Source organism: Phoca vitulina, unplaced genomic scaffold (genome assembly GCF_004348235.1).
Source record: "Phoca vitulina isolate PV1807 unplaced genomic scaffold, GSC_HSeal_1.0 scaffold45, whole genome shotgun sequence".
NCBI classification, from domain to species: Eukaryota; Metazoa; Chordata; class Mammalia; order Carnivora; family Phocidae; genus Phoca; species Phoca vitulina.
Genome location: NW_022589748.1, coordinates 7,081,259 through 7,101,908, shown reverse-complemented (window position 1 = coordinate 7,101,908; position 20,650 = coordinate 7,081,259). Strand labels below are relative to the sequence as shown.

General features: G+C 47.1%; 1 protein-coding gene across 1 annotated transcript in view; it reads right to left on the bottom strand.

Moving 5' to 3' along the window:
- GALNT17 (polypeptide N-acetylgalactosaminyltransferase 17) overlaps positions 1–20,650 on the bottom strand; it is a 448,158-nt gene that overhangs the window by 223,285 nt on the left and 204,223 nt on the right. Inside the window, exons 4-5 of the mRNA XM_032430645.1 lie at positions 5,900–6,074; positions 325–522 (exon numbers count right to left, since the gene is read on the bottom strand). Of these exons, the coding sequence (XP_032286536.1) occupies positions 325–522; positions 5,900–6,074 (373 nt within the window). The remainder of the gene's footprint in view (positions 1–324; positions 523–5,899; positions 6,075–20,650) is intronic.

Sequence of the window (20,650 nt, the reverse complement as noted above, 5' to 3'; positions counted from 1 at the left end):
CACCTCTCAAACACCACAGGGCAAGCTCCTGAACACAGCCCATCAGATAGGAGCACAAACAAAAGGAGGTGGACATTCCCAACATTTCGATCTTTCAGTATCACTGTTTGGTAAGCTGCACTTGAAAACTTTAGCTAAAGAAGCAAAATGCGGTATCTTTCCTCAGCAAGAAATCTCTGACGCTAAGACCCCGTGAAGTCCCAAAGCAGCTTTTATCCACTGCTGGTCTGCCCCAGGCGGCCTCTCCTACACTCCCTCCCTCCAGGTTCTTGTGTCCCTGGGATCTGGGGACGTGATGGCCTCCAGAGCTTGCCTGCCACCGACCTGATGGGGAGAGAGGGGTCTCCGGCGTCCCACCAGTCTTTCGGGGGGCTGATGTACATGCACCACAGCTCCCAGCTGTAGCCGTGGGCCGAGTTCTCGTACCGCTGCACCTCAAAGGTGTCCTGTTTGATGTTGTCGATGGACGGAAGGATCACTCGCTTCCGGTTCTCCTGGATTCGGGACAGAACCGGCTCGGCCCTGAAACACATGGAAGGAGAAGTAAAATCTCTCTCCTGCGGCACGCCCACCCCTCCACTGGCACAGACCCCCACACCACGGAGAATGAACAGAAGCGACCTGGCTAAAGGGGGGGCCCTGAGTGGGCTGGGCCTCAGGTGGAAACTGAGGCACCTGAGCCACCTGCCCTGGGGTGGATCGTGCCTCTGTGAGCATGCTCTGTACGGGGGTGCAGTGTGGCCCACACCCTGGCCCCCGGGGGATCCTACGGCGCTGTTGCCTGGGCCCGAGGGGCCCAGAGCAAGAATTCAGAGCGTGGGGGCCTCTCCCCCAGAAAGCCCCAGGCCTCTATTTTGTGCTGACAGCGTAAGCCAAGGCAAGCCCAGCTGACTCCAAGCGGTTCTGCGCGCTTCGCACTGCACTCAGGCTTCCCAGTGTTTGCCATTTCCCCTCGGGCACTGGTTGATGCCTCTTGTTTCTTCTGCAGGAGCTGAATTTTCTCTCCCAAAATGGGTCACTCCTGCCCTTGACGGCCTGGTTTTAATAAGCATTTCGCTAGCTTCTCGGTGTGTGTGACTATTTCAGTTGTTTTAATTGATTACTTAATTGATTTCTTAAAAGGGATCTAATTGAATTGGTTAGCAATGGCAGGAGAGAACTAATTAAATGCAAAGGCAAGCAGAATCCTGCCTCCCAGCGAGCCTGCCCCCCACGGCTGCAGCGGGGGACAGGCACGGACCTGGCTTGGGGTTCAAGGTGCAGCCCTGCCCGCTTAAGAGAAAGCAGATGGTCAGACTCCCCCACCAGTGTGTGTCTCCAAGGCAGACGTAGGAAAGGATTGTTTCCCAGATTCGAGAAGGAAAAGATGGCTCTCATAAGCCAGGGCATTAATCTCCCTGCTTAGAACAGAGCTCAGGCTTTGGAAAAGAGTCAAGTGAAAACCCCATTCCTCTGCATTATTTGGAAGAATAATGAGAACGCTCGGCCTGCCTCCCACCTCTTTTCATTTCCAGCTATTGAATTACCTGTTGGCTCATCTCATCTTTCTATTTAAAACGAGCAATGAAATATACCCTGGGCCATTTACCGCCTCCAGTGCTTTTGCACACACCATATAGGCTGAAGCCAAGTGGGACTGACTCGCCATGGCTTCCAGATACACTTCTGAGCTTCACCCCTCCAAGCACCTGCTCCTGCTGTTCTCCTCCTTGGAGGAGTGCCCTTGGCAACTGGCAGGAAGTCTAGTTACCTATGGAGTCTTACCAGATCAAGTGCCACCTCTTCCAAGAAGCCTTCCTTGATTTCTCCTGGTAGGAAGGTTCTCTCCCTCCTCTCAGCTCTTGGACCGTCTTCTGCACCTCATCAAGTCACTCTGGCTATAAGCTGTCTGTGCTAATCTTGGAACACACACTATTTTTCCTTATAGGCTAACGGAAGCTGATATTTATGGAGCACTTACTACGGGCTAGGCACCATTCTAAACATTCTCACAATGGTCCTAGGAGGTAGAGAGTATGATCAGCGTTTGACAAAGGAGGTTAAGTGGCTTGCCCCGGGGCCACACAGCCAGCTGGTGGCAGAGCCGGGTTTCTAACCCCGATGGTCTGGCTTCACGCCTGACCCATAAGCTCCACTGTGTCCTTTATGGAGCCAGGCTCCCCCTGGCTGGTCTGGTGGCCTGCTGTTTAGAAGCACTCAGTCACCCGTCACTGTGGTGAACTTCTAAGCATGGGGACAGAAGAGCTTCGTGCCACTAACGCCTCTGATGCTGCGGAGTGTGACTTCCCAGTCTGCGAGGGAAGGTACACCTGTTCCCACTTGTTTTCTCCCGTCCCTGGAGACACCCCTACCTTCTACCAAGCAGCCCGCTGTGCTTCCGGTGGAGCGGCGCGCTCCCGCCCGCAACCCATTATCATGTGACCTGCTCTGGCCAATGGGGTGTGAGCAAACGAGATGACGTCACACCGGAGCAGAAACTGGCAGAGCCAGTCCCGAGCCACAAAAATGGGATGTCCTCGACAGAGTCCAGCTTCCTGTCGCCTCAGACTGCAGAGACAGGACATGTGTCTCTCATTTCAATATTGCGTTGCATTTGATGATTTTAAATTGTCTGTGCATTGCCGTCTGTGCAGCTTCAAGCCAGAAGCGCATCTTCAGTGAAAGATAGCAAAGAAAAATCAGGTTCATTCAGGGAAGCCGACTCCGATTCTCTGAGACGCATGCACGTCACCACGTGACCTGTTACGCCGGCCCCACCCCAGTCAACCCTGCGTGGAGCGGCCATGACCATGCTCAGGACTTGCAAGCTATGGCGCTGGGTCACTCAAACACCCTTGGGTGGCACTAAATGGTCTTGTTGAGAAATGCCCACCACCTAATCGTGGTTTTAGATAACAATACAATTCTCTTATGTTCCCCAGACCTATAACCTAAAACTGAAATTCCTGGATTTGAAAAACGGGGAGAATTTTAGCCTATCTAGGATGCTAATATGGCTACATCAAATAAATAAGTAAAAACAGCCTCATTTTAGCAATGATCCGATTGTTAATCTACAGATTGCATTTTTTAGAATTTGGGTGTTCTTCAGGTGGTGGTTTTAATACTGTTTATTAGCCCCGTTAACAAATGTAGAGTTAAGTAGTTCAACCAACCCACTGAGCAATTCCTATTTCATACCTTACAGTTAACAGCTTAAGGCATTTTACTACAAGTTTCCACAAGTCCTGAATCAAATCTCTAATCTTTTCACAATAAAGTAGATTGGCATATAAAATAAAATACATCACTACTCATTTCCTACATGGTCTCTTCTAGCCAGATTTCCATTTTATGTACATGAAATGACAGTCTAAAGACTGTTAAATATCAATGTTCCCTTCCAAGAAGGGAGAACAAATTCCAATTTTTTTAAACAAAAAGGACATAGTCTCAGAAGGATTTTACCTAAGTGACCATGCGTGTAAACTGTACAAATTAAGCTGTTTTAAAGTTCCAGATTATAAGCAAATGAACTCAAATGTCCTGTCTTGGGGCACCTGGGTGGCTCAGTCGGTTGAGCATCTGCCTTTGGCTCGGTTCATGATCTCAGGGTCCTGGGATCGAGTCCCACATCAGGCTCCCTGTTCAGCGGGAACCTGCTTCTCCCTCTCCCTCTGATTGCAACTCCCCCTGCTTGTGCTCTCTCTCTATATATATATCAAATAAATAAATGAAATCTTTAAAAAAAAGTCCTGTCTTCTCTGTACCACGTTTCAGCTAATATTGCAAAACTAACGCCAGTTCTAAAAGTTGCTATGACCAATTCCGTTGACTTTCACAAGGTACCTTAAGTTACAACAAAAACCTCCTCGGGGTCTCAGGATGTGGAGGATATGTGGAGCAGAGTTACAGACAGAGAGCCAGCAGCTGACCTGCCCCACAGACGAGATGAAAATCTTTGTTGTCATAAATCACTGAAGTTGGAGATTATGACTGCAGTATAACCCAGTGAAAGTTGAGACATAGTGTCTACCTTGTAACAAGTCACCACAAGGGACATCTGTCACTCTGGTGGTGGAAATTGAGTGTGATGGCCTAAGGCTGGCACAGAGGCCAGTTAGTCTATGGGCTACCTGAGGGCAGACAGCAAATCCTGCCAGATTCTGAACCCCACCTGAGTGACCACCTGTCCCAGTTTGCCCAGGACTGTTCCGGTTTTACCACTGAAAGTCCTGCATTTTGGGAAATCCCTCAGCACTAGGCAGATCTGAACAGTTGCTGACTCTACCCCTGGCTTAGGACAGTGTTTGGGACAGTGGCAGGCATCCAGCAAATATTTGTCAAACGGATAATTCAGGCAGCCACTGGGTTGGTTTAGGTGCATGATGATGAAGGTGTGAGATGTGTGAGTGGAGGTCAAGGCAAAGGGCAGACATGCAAAATAGAAGGGGAAACCAGCTAGAGCTAGAGGTTGATGAGAGCTAGAGATTGATTGGATGAATGACATGATGGGGAGGGAAGAATCAAGTGAAAGGGGACATGGGTAGAGCCACCAGTTTTGACAGAAAAGAAACAGGGAGGGAAGGATATGGCAAAAAAAGCAAAAAGTTCCAATTGGATCATTGGAGTGCATCTGTTCAGAAGGCTTCCAGCTCAACCATTCTCAAACTTGAGTGAGCATCAGAGTTAACCTGGAGGGCTGGTTAAAATAGATTGCTGGACTCACCCCCAGAGCTTCTGATTTCAGAGGTCTTGGGGGGAGCCCAAGAATCTGCATCTCAAACAAGTTCCCAGATGCTACTACTGGTCTGGGGACCACACTTTGAGACCATTTATGAGAGATTAACAACTCTGAAGCTTAGCGGAGGTCAGGGCTGCAAACACACAGCTGTGTGTCACCAGGTCTGATGGTGACAGAAAAGCCAGGAAAAGAAACTAGTGTCTGATATGACATCAGATACCCATGTGCACTTGAAAGAGCCAGTGTTAACCCTGACCTTCATGTGCTCATGTGGATAACCATTCTCCTTTGATCCAGCCATTAAAGAGATTCTAAAGTGTGTTGCAAATGAAGAAGAACAGATGTTTTAATGTTTCATTGGTAATGGGATAGTGGCTCTTCCAATCTGGTACCATGAACAACATTTATTCAAGATGGTACCAGTGAGTTGATACATGTTACAAACATGATTTGTGAAATTAAAGACTCTGCTTCTTAGTAATTAAGCAAACTGAGCACAGGTTACTTAACCTCTGATTTATCACTGGGTAATCAGCAACAACCACCTGACCGTGCTTTTCAGCTGTCAAGTCCTAAACCAATGTCAGTATGCTCATTGAGTGATTTGGGCATTTTGATGCTTTACTATTCTTGCATCCTATGTCTCCTCCTCTCCCTGTGCCCCTCCCCCCAATTTCTCCCAGATTGTTCTTTTCACCACCTGGGAAACCACTGGGGGCCACATCTGCAGAGATAAACTTTTCCCTCCCTACAAATGATGTTACAGATAATCCCATGGGTTCCAGGAGGCTTTCCCTGCATAGGTAGAATTATAAATGGATCTCTTTCCTCCAGATAGCACTCAACCATCCTCCTCAAACAAGGGAAAGGCAAGTGGGAGAAGAGAACAAATATGGCTATCTTGTCCCCTTAACAAGGATTATCTTGAGTTCTGTCCATTTAATATGTCATTTTCGCTGGGAATTTTGATGGTGATGACCACAACAATGAAGAACAGAGTAAGACAGCAAATTTTTCCCCGCCTCCCAGTCTTATCCTAGATTATCAACCAACCCTTCTCCATTGTTCTAGTAGCCCCAGAGGAAACGGGCAAAGTTTCCACTTCCCAGATTCTAACTCCTCCTGACTACATTACTGCGGGTCCTCAGTGCCCCTGGGGTCCAGCTTGTGACCTACCAGCCAGCGGTGAATTCCACGTGGGCATCAAAGAAGCCAGTGACCTGGCCCGTGGCCACCTTCCAGCCCTCGATGCGAGCTCGGATCAGGCCCTCTCTTTTTTGATTGCGCACCACCTTCACCAGCCCAGGGTAGCGTTTGTGGACATATTCCTCCAAGGGGGCCTTCAGCTCCTCTACAAATGAAAAAATGCAAGAAGGTCCATAAACATGTCATTTCATCAGAGTGTCCAACCCACTGCAATGCCAACAGATCTTCAGGGAGTTCAGAGAGGCAAAAGAGTTGGCATGTTAGTAATTTTAGTAGAAGAGACAACTAGGTCAGCGTGAGAGTAAGAAGACATTGCAGACACACCAACCCAGAACGGCAATGTTCGTCCCACGTCCAAGGTATACAGCTGGACAGAATCCACATCTGGCTTTTACGTTCTGGCTGCTACAGGCCACAGATGTCTTTTGAGGTTGCTTTTCTTTGTGGCCTTTCCTCCTTTCTAGGCCAGCATTCCTGCCCTCCCACTGTCCCCTGGATCCCATTATTCAACTTCTTTATCAGTTTTCCCATCAGCACATACACTGGTTCTTAGAGTACATGTCCTGGGTGGTCCAGACCCATAGTCGTGCACCACATGCACAGTTAACAAGGTTGTTACTGTGGTCTTAGTTTAACAAAGCAATCTTTGCCTAGTTGCAGAAATGCTGCTCTTCCAGAGATCGAACACCCGAACGCCCACCCTCCTGCAATAAGCAGGTGGTATACAGTGCGTTATTTATATGATCTAATTTAGTCCTTACAACAACCTAAGAGGGAGTTAAATTAACTCCATTAATTAGCTTGATTCATTCCACTTTGCAAATGGAAGAAACAATCTTGGGGAGGCTAACCTGTCCCAAGGTCACACATCGAGTAATGGAAGGACTAAAACACGAACCATATCTATGTCTAATGCCATAGACAGGACAGTTGACCCCTCTCTGTACATGAGAATCACCAGATGGAGGAGGAGGGGGAGGGGTTTCCAGGGAGGGGATTCACAGATCTGCACCCTGCAAGGATCCACCCTTGGAGAGCAGGCTATGGGTCACTCATGGCGCTTGGGAGCGTGCAAGCAGGCCACAAACCATACTTTAAGAGACACTTTTACCTCTGACTTCACTCGAGAGAAACCCAAAAAGGTTGTATTTATAGATGCCATGTAGAACCCTCACTTCTTAGTTACACACGGCAACCTTGGGAAATTAAAGCCATACATTTGAGCATAGGGAGAAGTGGAGCTCTCTAGGTCATGGGTGTTGTCCCGGGGAGTGGTGCAGCCATGGGACCCAGGAAGAAATGCAGACAGAGGCCAGGGTGTGTAGCTGGATGGGAAGGAGAGAGTCTCCAAGGCACGGAGACATGGAACGGTTCCTGTCAGTCCTATGCACAGATGGTGTGGGAATAGGAACATGATGGGCTGCACTGTGCACTCCCCAAAATCTGTCAAAACCCTACCCCCCAGGTCCTCAGAATGTGATCCTATTTGCAGAGAGGGACTTGAAAGAGGTGATTAATTTAAAACGAGGTTGTTAGTGTGGCCCTAATCCAATATGACTGGTGTTCTTACAAGAAGAAATTTGGAGCCACTGCGGGGGGGGGGGGGGGTTGGCACCCACAAAGAGGACACATTGAGAAGGTGGCTATCTGCACACCGAGGGGAGAGACCTCAGGAGAAACCAACCCTGCCCACACCCTGATCTTGGACTTCTAGTCTCCAGAACTGTGAGAAAATAAATTTCTGTTGTTATTTCTGTTCTTCAAGCCACCCAGTCTGTGGTCCTTGGTTATGGCAGCCCAAGCAAACTAATATGGGGGGGTATTTGTTTGGAAAGGGGAAAAAACTGGAATCTGGGTGGGGAAGGGGGATAAAACTCTAACAAGGAGTAGCATGTGCTTGGGTATTCAACACTGGAATCAGGCCACCTAGGATTCAGAACCCAGTGCTGCCACTTATCACCTGAGTGGCCCTGGGAGATTTAGCCAATCAATTCAGGCCTCAATTTCCTCCTGGGCAGAAGGGGGATGATAATCACCGTATGGACCTCATAGCACTGTGGTGCGGACCGAATGAGTTACTATAGAGAGAATGCCAAGAATTATCGCTGCCACATGGTAAAGGCTCAACCTTGAGTAGCTGGCATTAATTTTCCCTCTTTCCAACCACATAGGTGCAGGGCACGTGGACAGAGATTCCAGAGCAGGCCAGGGAACCTGAGGAAGCTGTACCCAAGAAGGGAAAAGGCCTACATGCTAGAACAATGGATCTCAAACTGGAGGGCATATTGGCACCACTTGGGGATGCTGAAACAGATTGCTGGGCCCCTCCCCCACAATTCCATTTTCAGAAGGTTGGGGGTGGGGCCTGCGTATTTGTGTTTCTAACAAGACCCAGGGGGTGCCCATGCTGGAGTATGGGGAACCACTTTGAGAACCACTGAGCTCAAACCACAAAGGGCTTTCTTGGTGCATGCCTGGCGCACTATACACCCTCGAGAAGTTATTTATTGTTGGTGATTTCACCAACTGGTTTCACCAATACTTGCCATCATCCCAGGATTGGCGAGGGGGCTGGTGGAGAAGCCAGGCTGCGGGGACCCCCTGCTTCTTCACTCACCATGAGGGAAGGATAACCAAATACATGGGTTTTCAGCTTCTAGACACCATCTACTGACTGAATGCTGGCTGGATTTTCCTATATGTTCATTAAATTTCTTGGAACAAGAATTCTAGCAAGAGTGTTGGGCAGGCCATGACCGCTTGGGTTTTTACTTTCCCTCATGAGTGCTGGGTGGGTGGGCAGGGGATGAAAGGACGTGCCATGGAAGGCAATGGATCATGCATGGGCACCTCACCCACAGAATGCTATAGTGGAAAACCTGCCCATTCACTAGGATTGGCACTGGTGGTAGGAATTTTGGGAATCTTCGTAAGTGCAGGGAGAATATCCTGAGTGCTCAGTGCTAAGCACTACACCAGGGCACCCACAGGCATTGTTACCCTTTAGCTGCTGGGTGATCTGGGACCCCAGGGGGGCTCTGCCTGATAACTGGATGGCAGCTCCTGGACATACCAGTCACTGTGTCTAAATGCCAAGTGGTTTCCTTACTGGTTCCGTGGTTATGACTGAGACACTCCACTGAGGGTGGAGAGCAGTGACAAGCATTTACAGTGTTGGCAAAATACAGTGTGGTTTGCTATCACTGCCTTCTACAGCTCAAGGCCACTGAGATATGGACATTAAAGGGCTTTGAAAAGTATAAAGGAGAAATGCCTAATCATTTGGTCCTAGCCCTATGGCTGCTAAAAAAAACCAAAACGAGATGTTACATCTAAAGCCCTTCATAGGCATTCAATAAATGCGATTTCTAATAATAATGGACCCATTAATATTATCAATGTAGACCAATTTTATAACTTCCCATGAATGACAGCTTGTCATTCTAGCTAGTCCATATCATTCTGAAGCCTGGGGCCTATTGAATAGGGGCAGACACCATCCTCACTTACAAAGTTTGGGGACACTTTGTTCTAAATACAACGGAAGTGATGGTCTATGGGCTTTTAAGGGAACACTGAGGGAGACGCCACACCATCTAACCAGCAAGATTCGAGAACAAGGGATACTGGTCAGGCTTCTTTTCCCAGTTACCTCCTGTGGTTCTACACCTCAGAAGGTGGCGGCTCGTGCCCTTGCCTGGATTTACAATCAATTCAGACATAAGTGCTTCCTCCAGATGCTTACAATCTAGGTAAGGAGGTGAGATATGTTCCCCAAATGACAATATTCAGCATGATAAGGAAAATGGAGCTAATGGCCACAAAAAAAAAAATGGCCATACAAGGAAGTGCTAGGAAGGGTCACGGAGGGAGTAATTAGTTTGGGGGGGGGGGGGGGGGGCCGGGGCGGTTCATGAAGAAGCATCTGAGTTAAGCAGAAGGTTTGGACATGTGTTCTCACTATCCCAGGATACGTAAACACACAACAAAATACATAAGCATGGAACTGGGTCTTCTTAGATGACAGAATCACTGTCTGGGGGACTGGAATGATGTCATGAATTAGAAAAGAGAAAAAGAAGAGAAGTAGAAGAACACGTTGGTGAGTTCACCTGGGGACAGGGTGAGGTGCCAGCAGACATTCAGGTAGACTGTTGAACCAAACCAGTGACCTAGAGGTGAGGAGAGAGGCACATAGTGTTGGGGACACAGTGGTGAGAGATGATATCATACAAGAGGCTGGAGACTCCAGGAGATGGAGCGAAGACTTGGAACAGCACTTTGGGGCACATGCACATTTAGGAGGCAGGAAGAAGAACTAGGGAACAAGGCTGGCTAGAAACAGGGTCATAGGGGCAGAATCATATCAAGGGTAGAGCTTCAAAAGGAGGATATGCGCATTCATTTCACAAATATGTACAGAGCGTTTGCATGGCTGAAAATGACACAATCCTTATCCTCAAAGAGTAACCCAACGTCTAATGTCAGGAAAATCAAATGCATTAGAGAAAATGAGAGCTGAGAATGGCCCATAGATCTAGACAAAGAGTAGGCTCCTGATGGGACCAGAGAAAAAAAGGAATTCCCTTCTGGAAGCAGCTGTGCCCTGCAGGGATAGGCTTGCATCAAGAGCAGTGGATGAGTGGGAGAGCTCAGGAGACTTCCAGAAAGAGTGCTCCTGGTGGAACACAGTTTTAACAGTCTGAGGTACTGGGGTGTTGAGATTTGGAAATTGTCTTAGAGCAAGAGAGCCTACAAGTTAACCAAGTAAAAACAAGGCCCTCAAGCTCACCAGGGAAAGAAAACCCATTCACAACCTGACAGTGGTAAGAAATGTCACCCCTACCACCTGAGATCCTTTATCATCCTTAACAGATGAAACCAAGCTTGGATATTATAGTAACAGTAAGAAAACCATTTTACATATGATTTTTCTCACCAGCAAACTCAGAGGAAAAAAACCAAAACTCAAGTCTGCAAAAATAAGTGTTTACCTTCCAGTGTTATAAAATACAATAGTAAATTGGTCCAGAGTTATTTGGGAATCTTTGTGTTTCTTAAGGTTTTAGTAAATAGCATTTGGGGAGGTCAAGAGGGAAGAAGCAAACACCACCTGTAATCAGAAGGGACCAGAAGAGAGATATATCTTCTCCTTACCAATAAAAGAAACACCTGTCATCCAGGCTTAAGGAGTACATATTGGCAACAAGAAAGTTACAGAGACTGAGAACTATAGCAAAAACATTATTACAGAATTGTATCTAGATCCCACACTTTCAGTGATATTAGAGAATAAACCATCAGTCCAGTCCTGTATCTAAGCCCTGCTCAGAAGCAAGTGATGACCTTGCAAACTCATCTCTACTTGTTCCAGAACCAGTCCATGAACCTTGGGGCCACAAAGACGTGAACTTGGAACTGGCCACGCTACCCAGGGCTGAGCCATGTCTGTACCTCTCAACCCTCACACAGTTATTATATCTTGATGATGAGACCTATTGAATGTTCTAATTCTCCCTCAAGGTATGGCGACTCAAGAGAATCAGTGTAAGCTTAGATGAGTGTTTCTCAAATGTTGACCTGCATCTGAATCCCTGGTAGGTCTGGGGTGTGGTCCAAGAACTTACATTTCTAACAAGTTCCAAGGGGCTTGTTGCTGCTGCTAGCCTGGCGAACGTGCTCTGGGTAGCTCTGGCTTAGTGGCAACCACCTCTACAACCCCATCTGTGTGAATTAGCCCCTGTGCAAGGAACGGGACTCCTCCTAACTGAGCAGATGTTCCAGAATCCCCGTGGTGCCACTGCCCATCTCTGCTTTTCCCACTACATGAACCTTCTTCTCCTGCCTCCTCTGAGAGATGGAGCTCCTTGAAGGTGACCTCAGTCTACATGGTGAGGTTCTGTCTTGCCGTTTCCCAAACTGGATCCCCATTGCTGGTCACCCTGCACGGTGCAACCTCACCATGAGGTCCGTCCCCTGCCCAGGACCTCATAGGTTCCTGGCTTCTGTTCTCACTCCCAGCACTCCTCTTGCTACTGCTATTAGTGCTACGATTCTACCAATATTACTTCTGCCACTCTCAGGGCCACTGTCACCACCACAGCCACTTACTACCAACCCTTCTCCCTGCCAGCAAATGCTGAGCTTTGGGCACACCGCTAGCGGGGAATGCATGGGTTGTGACAGCTGGGACGAGAAAATGGCACATATGGCGTGTTCCAGTTAAAAGCAAAAAACAAAACACGCCTGCCTCAAAGCCGGCATTTCTTAGAATGTGGTCCCTACCTGGGAATCACCTAGGAGCTTGTGCAAATGCAGGTTCCCAGGCACACTCTAAGAATTTCTAATTTAGTTGGCTTTAGTAGGGTTGACCAGCACTCCAGACGATTCTAACACAAACCCAAAACTTCTTGAAAGCACTGCGGGATTCTTTTTCATTGTTTTTAGTGTGATAAAATACACATAACATAAAATTGACCATTTTCATTATTTTTAAGTGTACGATTCAGTGGCATTCTGTGCATTCACAGTGTGGTGCAACCATCACCACTATCTAGTTCTAGAACTTTCCATCACACCAAACATAAACCCTGCACCCATTAAGCAGTCATTCTCCACTTCCTACCCCCACCTCAGCCTCTGGTGACTAATCCACTTTCCATCCCTATGAATCTGCCTTTTCTGTATAGTTCATAAAAATGGAATCACAGAGCATGTGGCCTTTTGGTCTATAAGCCTGGGTCAACTCTGAAGTTGGGGAAGGAGAGATGAAGAGTAGTTTTGAGTGTGATTTTTAACACCTAGGCCTCACTGAAGATCTGATTCTAGGTTTTGTTGCCAGTTTGCTTTTCTGACCCTCGTTTTGGTCTTCTAGTCGACCGGAAGCTTGTTCCCAGGCAACTCCAATCTCAGTGAAGGGGGTTCTGGCCTCTCTATGGAGAGGATCCAGCCCTTGAATCTATGTCATACTCCCAGGCTCGCCTAACACCAGCCTTTCCTCCATCCCTGATGAAAACTTCCAGCTCACCATGCTTGGGGGTTTTAAGATCACTCAGGGAAAAAACATGGTCTTCCAACACAGGTTTTTAGTGGAGTTATTAGTCGTGATTAGCCCTACATTTCTGCAGTGTCTTTTTTTTTATGAGATTTGTTTAATGTAAAAATCAGCTACGGTACCACAGAAAAACATAGAATATAGACTTCAAACACACGGCTTTTCGGGTATGTCGCAAATATCTTTGTGCCTGAAACAACTAACCAGCTAAATGCATAAAAGTGGCCATACACAAACCAATAGTGCATTTTCAAAAATTATCTTTTAAAATAAAAAAAGGGAAGACAGAGAAACCTGTTTGCATATCCTGGTCATGCAATATATGGGTTTCTCATTTGTCAAATGGAGATAGGAAGTTCCAGAAACAAATCCGGGTTTTGTAGGACGAAAAATTTGTAAAATTTGGAGGATCCTCTTTAAGAAAAAGAAAATCTCTTGGGGCGCCTGGGTGACTCAGTCACTTAAGCATCCAACTCTTGATTTTGGCTCAGGTCATGATCTCAGGGTCGTGAGATCGAGCCCCGCGTCATGCTCTGCACCGGGTGTGATGCCTGCTTAAGATTCTCTCTCTGCCTCTCCCTCTATCCCACCCTAAACCCAGCTTGCGTGCTCTCTCTCAAAAAAAAAAATCTCTTCTTCATAAATTTTCCAAAAACACACGGGCTTTGGGGTAAACACAGTCCAAAAGCAATGGGTGAACACATTGTCGGTGGGGCTGCGCACGTGAGAGGTCCCAAAGCATGCGTTTTGTTAGCTTGACAGTGAGCACACCCCGGTGAGGCTGACTTCATGGATGCAAAGTTCCTTTCTGCTAATAATCACACTTCAAATATAATGCTCGTCTGTATCTACAATGAAGCATCTCGATGCCAAAATAGCTAAGCAAGCTAAGACTGTCTGCTAATCATGAAATGCTCCAGAACACTATTCAGATTAGTTCCCCTTTCACAATCAACGAGAGAATGACCTTTCTTGCCAACTTCTAACATTCTACAACTTTTGTTTTCACAGGTATTTATTTTACATTTTTTGCTTTAACATTTAATACTTCTTGGCACTAATTAAGGACCACATACTTGCTGTAGTCGCTTTGGCTCTAGTAACTCTTTCTACCCTCGTGATGACTCTGTGAGGTAAGGGGTACTATTATCTCCATTTTATGGATGAGCAAACTGGAGCGCAGAGAGGACAAGGTCCTTACCGCAAGTCACACAGTTTGGAAGTGACACGGGCTACCCTCCCTGTCATTCTGCCCCTGATACCTGTGGATGCAGTGCTGTGAAATCCGAAGTCATTGGTCTGCTCACGCAGGAACCATACCTTGCACAGAGAAGTAGGGTCCTGACTCAGGTTTGTCCCGGAACTGGCCCCCTCTGTAATTCTGAGGTGCCCATACTCTCCCTCTGAGCTCGGTGCATGCATCTACCTCTCTCTTGGCATCACCATCCACGGATGGTGATTGGCCCTCTCCAGAGAACAAACCCATGGGCTGTTGGAGAAGCTTGAAAGGGATGGGGGGGAGGGCCATCTAGAAGAACCTGCTGAACTTGGAGACAGTCCTACCAGACTCTGAACGGACAGCAGTGACACACGAGCCACGGTCCCCACTCCACTGCACAAGCCTGCTTGTCTCTGAAATCCTGGCCCTTGCAAACATCCACAGAAAGGAAGTGAGCATGTTAAAATGCAGGTTGAAATAATACAGAAGGCTGCTATAACGCATATTTTATTCTCTGAGCAGCTCTCAGCTTTGTGACTTAAATAATGCATTTTCTGACTATGGGAGCAAAAAGAAAAAAAAAAAGAGGCGGGAGCAGAAAACTTCAGGAAGAATGGGGGAGATTAAAAAGAGATGTTTTTGCTGTGTGTGAAAGCATTTTAAAGGCTATTCCATAGTGAGATCAAAGCAAGGACCAAAGAAGCAAAAGAGGAAAAGAAGCAAGAAAAGAGATGTAAGGCACAAAATATACCAAAGTGTTAAACTAAATATATCCCACAGAGTTGTGCATTCATGAGAGGGGCTTTGAAAAGGGAAGCCATCCCTGCTTTCAATTCCTTTGTGAAATTCCTCTCCTCCGTTTCCCCCATTTAAATTTCACCTTTAAAAAAAAAAAACCTACAAGTAGTCCAAAGCAACAGGGAAACATCATAAAGCCCATAGGTGGTATCTCCTAGTTGCTGCCCCAAATTAGAAGAGCATTCCCGATCCTGCCCCATCAGAAGGCAGTTGCAAGTCTGGTATCTGCAGCTGATTCTAATAATAACATGTGAATTTAAGCGATAAAATTTGTCTACAAGCTGGAGTGTGTTTTTCTTTCATTATGTTTCTTATTTACTGTGATATTGATTCTGAATGCTCTGAAGCCGGCAAAATTTTTCCTTGAAATAGCAAAAGTCACAGTCATTAAGGGCAAGGGTGGGGAGAGCAAAACAGAACACAAGAGACGTGAAGTCCTGGAGAGAACGGGGTCACATCTTGGCGCTGGGTCGCCTCGGGTTTTCCTTCAGTGCTGGTGGCAGCCAGGAATGGAATAACAAGAGCAAGGCCTCTGGTCAGCCCACCGTTCTCTAGCCTTTGGGGATTCTGTATTCAGAGCCCTGAATGCTCCAAGGTCAATGGCAGCATGGATCCTGGGGCGCGAGGAGGATGCTCGTGCGTGCTCACAACAAACGGCCCACGCTGAAGCGTTGCGTGGCACGAAAGCATTCTGTAAAGAGCAGCTTGTGTGAGGGTCCCAAAGGCCCGCAGAACCTACTATGTCTCCGCTGACCCAGGAGACTATGTGCGGGAATCATGGACACTGAGCAGGCAGAACAGAGTGGGGCTGGAATGCCCCCCACACAGGAGCAAGCCAGCTGCACGGGGCTGGAATGTTCTGATGTGGAAAGAGAATGAAAATGGATAGAACTCAAGAAGAGAGGGTGCCCCAGGGCCAGGTGCACTTGGGTGCACTTACATCGGGCCCGGGGCCACCTGGGGAGGCAGAGACACACCTGGGTCTTCAGCTGCCGCAGGACACCCACTCTGCCTTTGTCCCAACCCCTCCAGCATTCCCAGACATCCTACAAGGGGGGATTTCCTAGTAGACTCCCTTGAGGTCAGGCAGCTGACTGTCCTCCCTTGTAAGAAAAGTAGGAAATGGGTGAAATCAGTCAGGACCTACCCCTCATGACTCTGAAGGCAGCCATCTTGCCCTAAGGGTGAGAGCAAGTAAAGGGTTCGCTCTAGGTCGGGTGATGGTCTTGGTTACAGGCCTTTCCAGACCCTGTAGCATAGCCTCAGGCCAAAGGGCAAGCCGACCAAAGCTCACAGCTAATGTGATCAATAGACACTCATGTCAAGTACCCAGCCCATTTTCTTCCCCAATAAAATAAGGTCAACCTTGAACACTGCTCTTTGAGGAACAAAGGTGAAAATGGCCTTGGGTGGCCTTCCTGACCACTATTTCAAACATCCCCTGGGCTTCCTTGCTCTACCGCTCCGTCTATCTCAACTCCATGCTTGTTGATCCCTATCCCGGGCTGGGCTGTTCAAGCAGCCTGGGCATCCCTCTTGTTCTGAGGCTGCACAGCATTGCTGGAGGATGCCAAAGACTCACCTGTGCATGCTATCCCTCCTTAATCCTGTGGCTCAGTAAGGCTCTTCATACCTGACTGAGATTCTCTCTCTCTGAAACTCCAGTCCATCATCAATTCTTACACATCAAATCTCATCTGCATGCTTCCCTTTGTGTACCCCAAGCTTCCCTGCCTCTGTTTGGATACTTCTTCCTACTGTTGCTTCCTCCCACTTCCCTATGTCCCAAATCTCTCTCATGGGCCAACTCAAGTACCACAAGACCTCATTTATTTCCCCAACTTGTAGGAACCTTAAGTACGAATCCCCTGAGATGTTGTCCATGGTGTGCCTGTCCACCCAGCCCCCTCCCTTTCTGGAGCTTTCCTCATGGTTACTGGGTGGTTCTGTGCATGACCCTGCCCTCCTAGACACTGTTGGCAGGTCCAAGGAAGGGCATCTGATGTGTACTAAAGCACCATTTCCTTCCCTAGGATTCCCCTGGAGAGATGGACCTGTCCCTCTCCAATGGCGGAAGCTGGGATTATAACACAGCTTTGAGCCATCTCCCAAGCCGTATTTCCCTCCAGGTGGCCCAGAGAACTGGAGATGGCCTGTCATTCACAAACTCCTTTGAATGCCTAGGTCTGACTCTCCCCTGGCTCAGCCTCACTCTTGTCCCGGGGTTGGGTCAGACCCTCCAGCATTTTTGTTGGTTCCCATCAATGTGAACCCTAAGTCTGACCACGAGGCAAAACTTTCAACAAACATTCTGGATAACTCCTGGTTCTTATAGAATGCAACCATTCCCTTTGGTTCCCTAGTCATGGTCACCAAGGTTAAAACAGAAACTTTTCTTCCACTGGAGGCTGGGTTTGAGGATTAAAAGTTAATTTAACTTTTTAAAGAGGGAATATCACACAACTGGAAAGAATGACCAAAAAAGCTTATTTGAACATGCATGTATCATAAGACCCCACAATTGCGTTCTTGGCCATTTATCCCACAGAGATGAACATTTATTTTCACACGAACATCTATATGCAAATGTTGATAGCAACTTTATTGGTAAAACCCCAAATGAAACAACCCAAATGTCCTTCCACGGGCCAAGGGGGAAACAGACTGTGATGAAGCTATATCATGGAACTCTGTGCGGAAATCAAAAGGAACGAACTCTGTACACACGGCAACTTGGACCAATCTCAAGGGACCCATGCTGAGTGTAAAAAGATTAGATACCGTATGATTCAATTTAGAGAGCATTCTGGAAATAACAAAATTATAGGACGGAGAACAGATCAGTGGTTGTCAGGGGTCAGGGATGGGGGTGGGAGTGGGGTGTGGGTATTGAAGGAGAGCATGGGGGAGCTTTGGGGTGTTGGCTCAGTTCTGTACCTTAATTGTGTTGGTTACAGGAATGTACACATGTGCTAAAACTGTACAGAACCACCTACACACACACACACACACACACACACACACGCACATTCAACTGGTCAAATCAGAGCGAGATCTGTGGACGATACCAAAGTCAACGTCCCAGTCATGATCATGGACTAGAGTTTTGCAAGATGATAGCCACTGGGAGGAACGGAGTGAAGACACATCAGACTTTTGCCCATTTTTGCAACTTCTTATGAATTGAAAATTATTTCAAAATAGCAAGGTGCTTCTGTTGTCATTATTGCATTTTCTTTTCATCATTGTCTTTCAAAGTCAGTTAGCCTATCAAGATTTCACTGGGGTTCTCCCAGTGTCGCCTCTGTAAAAGTATACACTCTCTTTCTTAATCTTTCCTCCTCATGGCCTAAAAATACACAAGGAGAAATGTAAATACACAACCCGGTTGTGATTACAGACCCACAGAGCCCATGCAGTCGCACTGCAGCGATCTGGATGGGGACAAAAACAAGTATTGTCCCCGATTAGGAAGGCTGTCTGCAGGCTGTGGGAAAGGCAGGTGATGTTCCAATAAGGAAGCCTGGGCCAGCATGGAGCTGCGTGATAACAAGGTGTCTCCTGGCTACTTGAGTCAGAGCCTCGACAACACTGGAAAAATGTTATCTTCCAGAAACACAGGACTTCTCCCAGCCCTGCAATTATAAACCAAGAAGAAAAGCAAACAATGCCGGGTGCCATCTCCCAAATCCCTTCTGGAAGACCAGAGGGTATGACCTCCCACTCAAAGAAGTCTTCTAACTTGAGCCATCCTGCTTTCAACCTCTGAATGCGCCAGCCAAGAGAAGAGCCTGGTTGGGGGAGCTTGGCCCCGCAGGGAAGTACCAGTGAGCAGGTATACGGCCGTCCTGAGCCCCAAGAGACTCAAATGCTGATTACCGGAGGTCGGTGCTTTTTGAGATCTCAACCAAAAGAGCTATAGCACTGAAGCCCAAATATGTACAACGAGACCAAGTACAAAAAGTCCCGGGATGAAGTAGAAAAAAAAAAAAAATTTGCACAAGTGCAATTTAAAGGAACATAGTCAGCAATCAATGTAACTCAGCAGTGTGCGGGGTGCTGGGAATGCAGCAAGAAGGAGCTACGGTTCTTGCCCTAAAGGGGCCCTTAGTCCAGAGATGGGCAAGTACACAAAGGCAACACAGCAGGCCAAGTGTTGTGCCAAACTCCACACTGGTGCCCGGGGAGCAGCGGCGAAGGGCCCCCAACCCTGCCACAGCTGGGAAATCCAGGAAGGCTCCCCAGGGGAGGTGACAGAGAAGTAGAGTGTTAAAGAACGATCTGGAGCTAGCAAATCAAATAATACCGTGAGCACACTCAATGAGAACATCCTTTATTATACTGCTAGGACTTGTGCTGTGGGCTTTTGCAAGTATTACTTCTAAATTTCACAATTTAAACCCTGCACAAAAGCCACTGTTATCCCCAATGTACTCAAGATCAGAAAAGGTAAGGGCCTTGGCCAACACCACACAGGATTTGATTCTACTTTTTCCTCCACCACTATTGCCTAAGAACAAAGAAGGTAGTAGTTGAAAACTATAGATAAGACCTATTTAGGGACGCCTGGGTGGCTCAGATGGTTAAGTGTCTGCCTTCGGCTCGGGTCATGATCCCGGGGTCCTGGGATGGAGCCCAGCATCAGGCTCCTAGCTCAGCGGGGAGCCTGCTTCTCCCTCTCCCTCTGCCTCTCCCCTGCTCATGCTCTCTCTCTCTCTCTCTGTATCTCTGTGTCTCAGGTGGAATAAAGTCTTTTAAAAAAATGCTTTAAAAAAAAGACCTATTTAAAAATGTATTAAGGATTACGACTGTAGAAATAAAGAAGCCTCTATTGTTATTTTAATATTATTTTACTCTAATATTATTTCAAGCCATTAATATTATCTTGATGGCTGCAATTACCCCTCACCTGAGGTTTGAAGGCATACTAAACTTCCACGGGAATTTGGACTTGGCATATCCAAAAAAGTGAACTCAGTTTCCTTCCAACACCTGCTACTTCTGTCATACTCCCCTTCTTAATGAGCGGCGCCAATATCCCCCCTGTCACCAGAGCCAGGACCCTCTATGACTCCTCCCTCCTCTTCACCCTCCTCCAAAACCGATCAATCCTCATGTGATTCAGCTGTCATGTTTCCAAATCTAGAATATTTTAGCACATGAAAATAGGAAATGTCAAATCAGTGGTAAATAAGGATAGATTCTTTTTTTTAAAGATTTTATTTATTTATTTTGACAGAGAGAGAGAGAGACAGCGAGAGAGGGAACACAAGCAGGGGAAGTGGGAGAGGGAGAAGCAGCCTTCCCACTGAGCAGGGAACCCGACGTGGGGCTCGATCCCAGGACCCTGGGATCATGACCTGAGCCGAAGGCAGCCGCCTAACGACTGAGCCACCTAGGCGCCCTGAGGATAGATTATTAAAGAAGTTGAGATAAGCATACTTTGAGACAAGGTTCTCTGCGCTGAACCTCTTATACCTGAACACAAAAATATTTAACCCGTTCGGAATTGATTTTGAAAAAAAAAAAAAAACATTTACCTGTATGAAAATATGCATGAATATTTGTGTCATCTAGGGATGATGAATAACTTTCTCAGGACATCACATCATCTAGGGATGATGAATAACTTTCTCAGGACATCACTAAA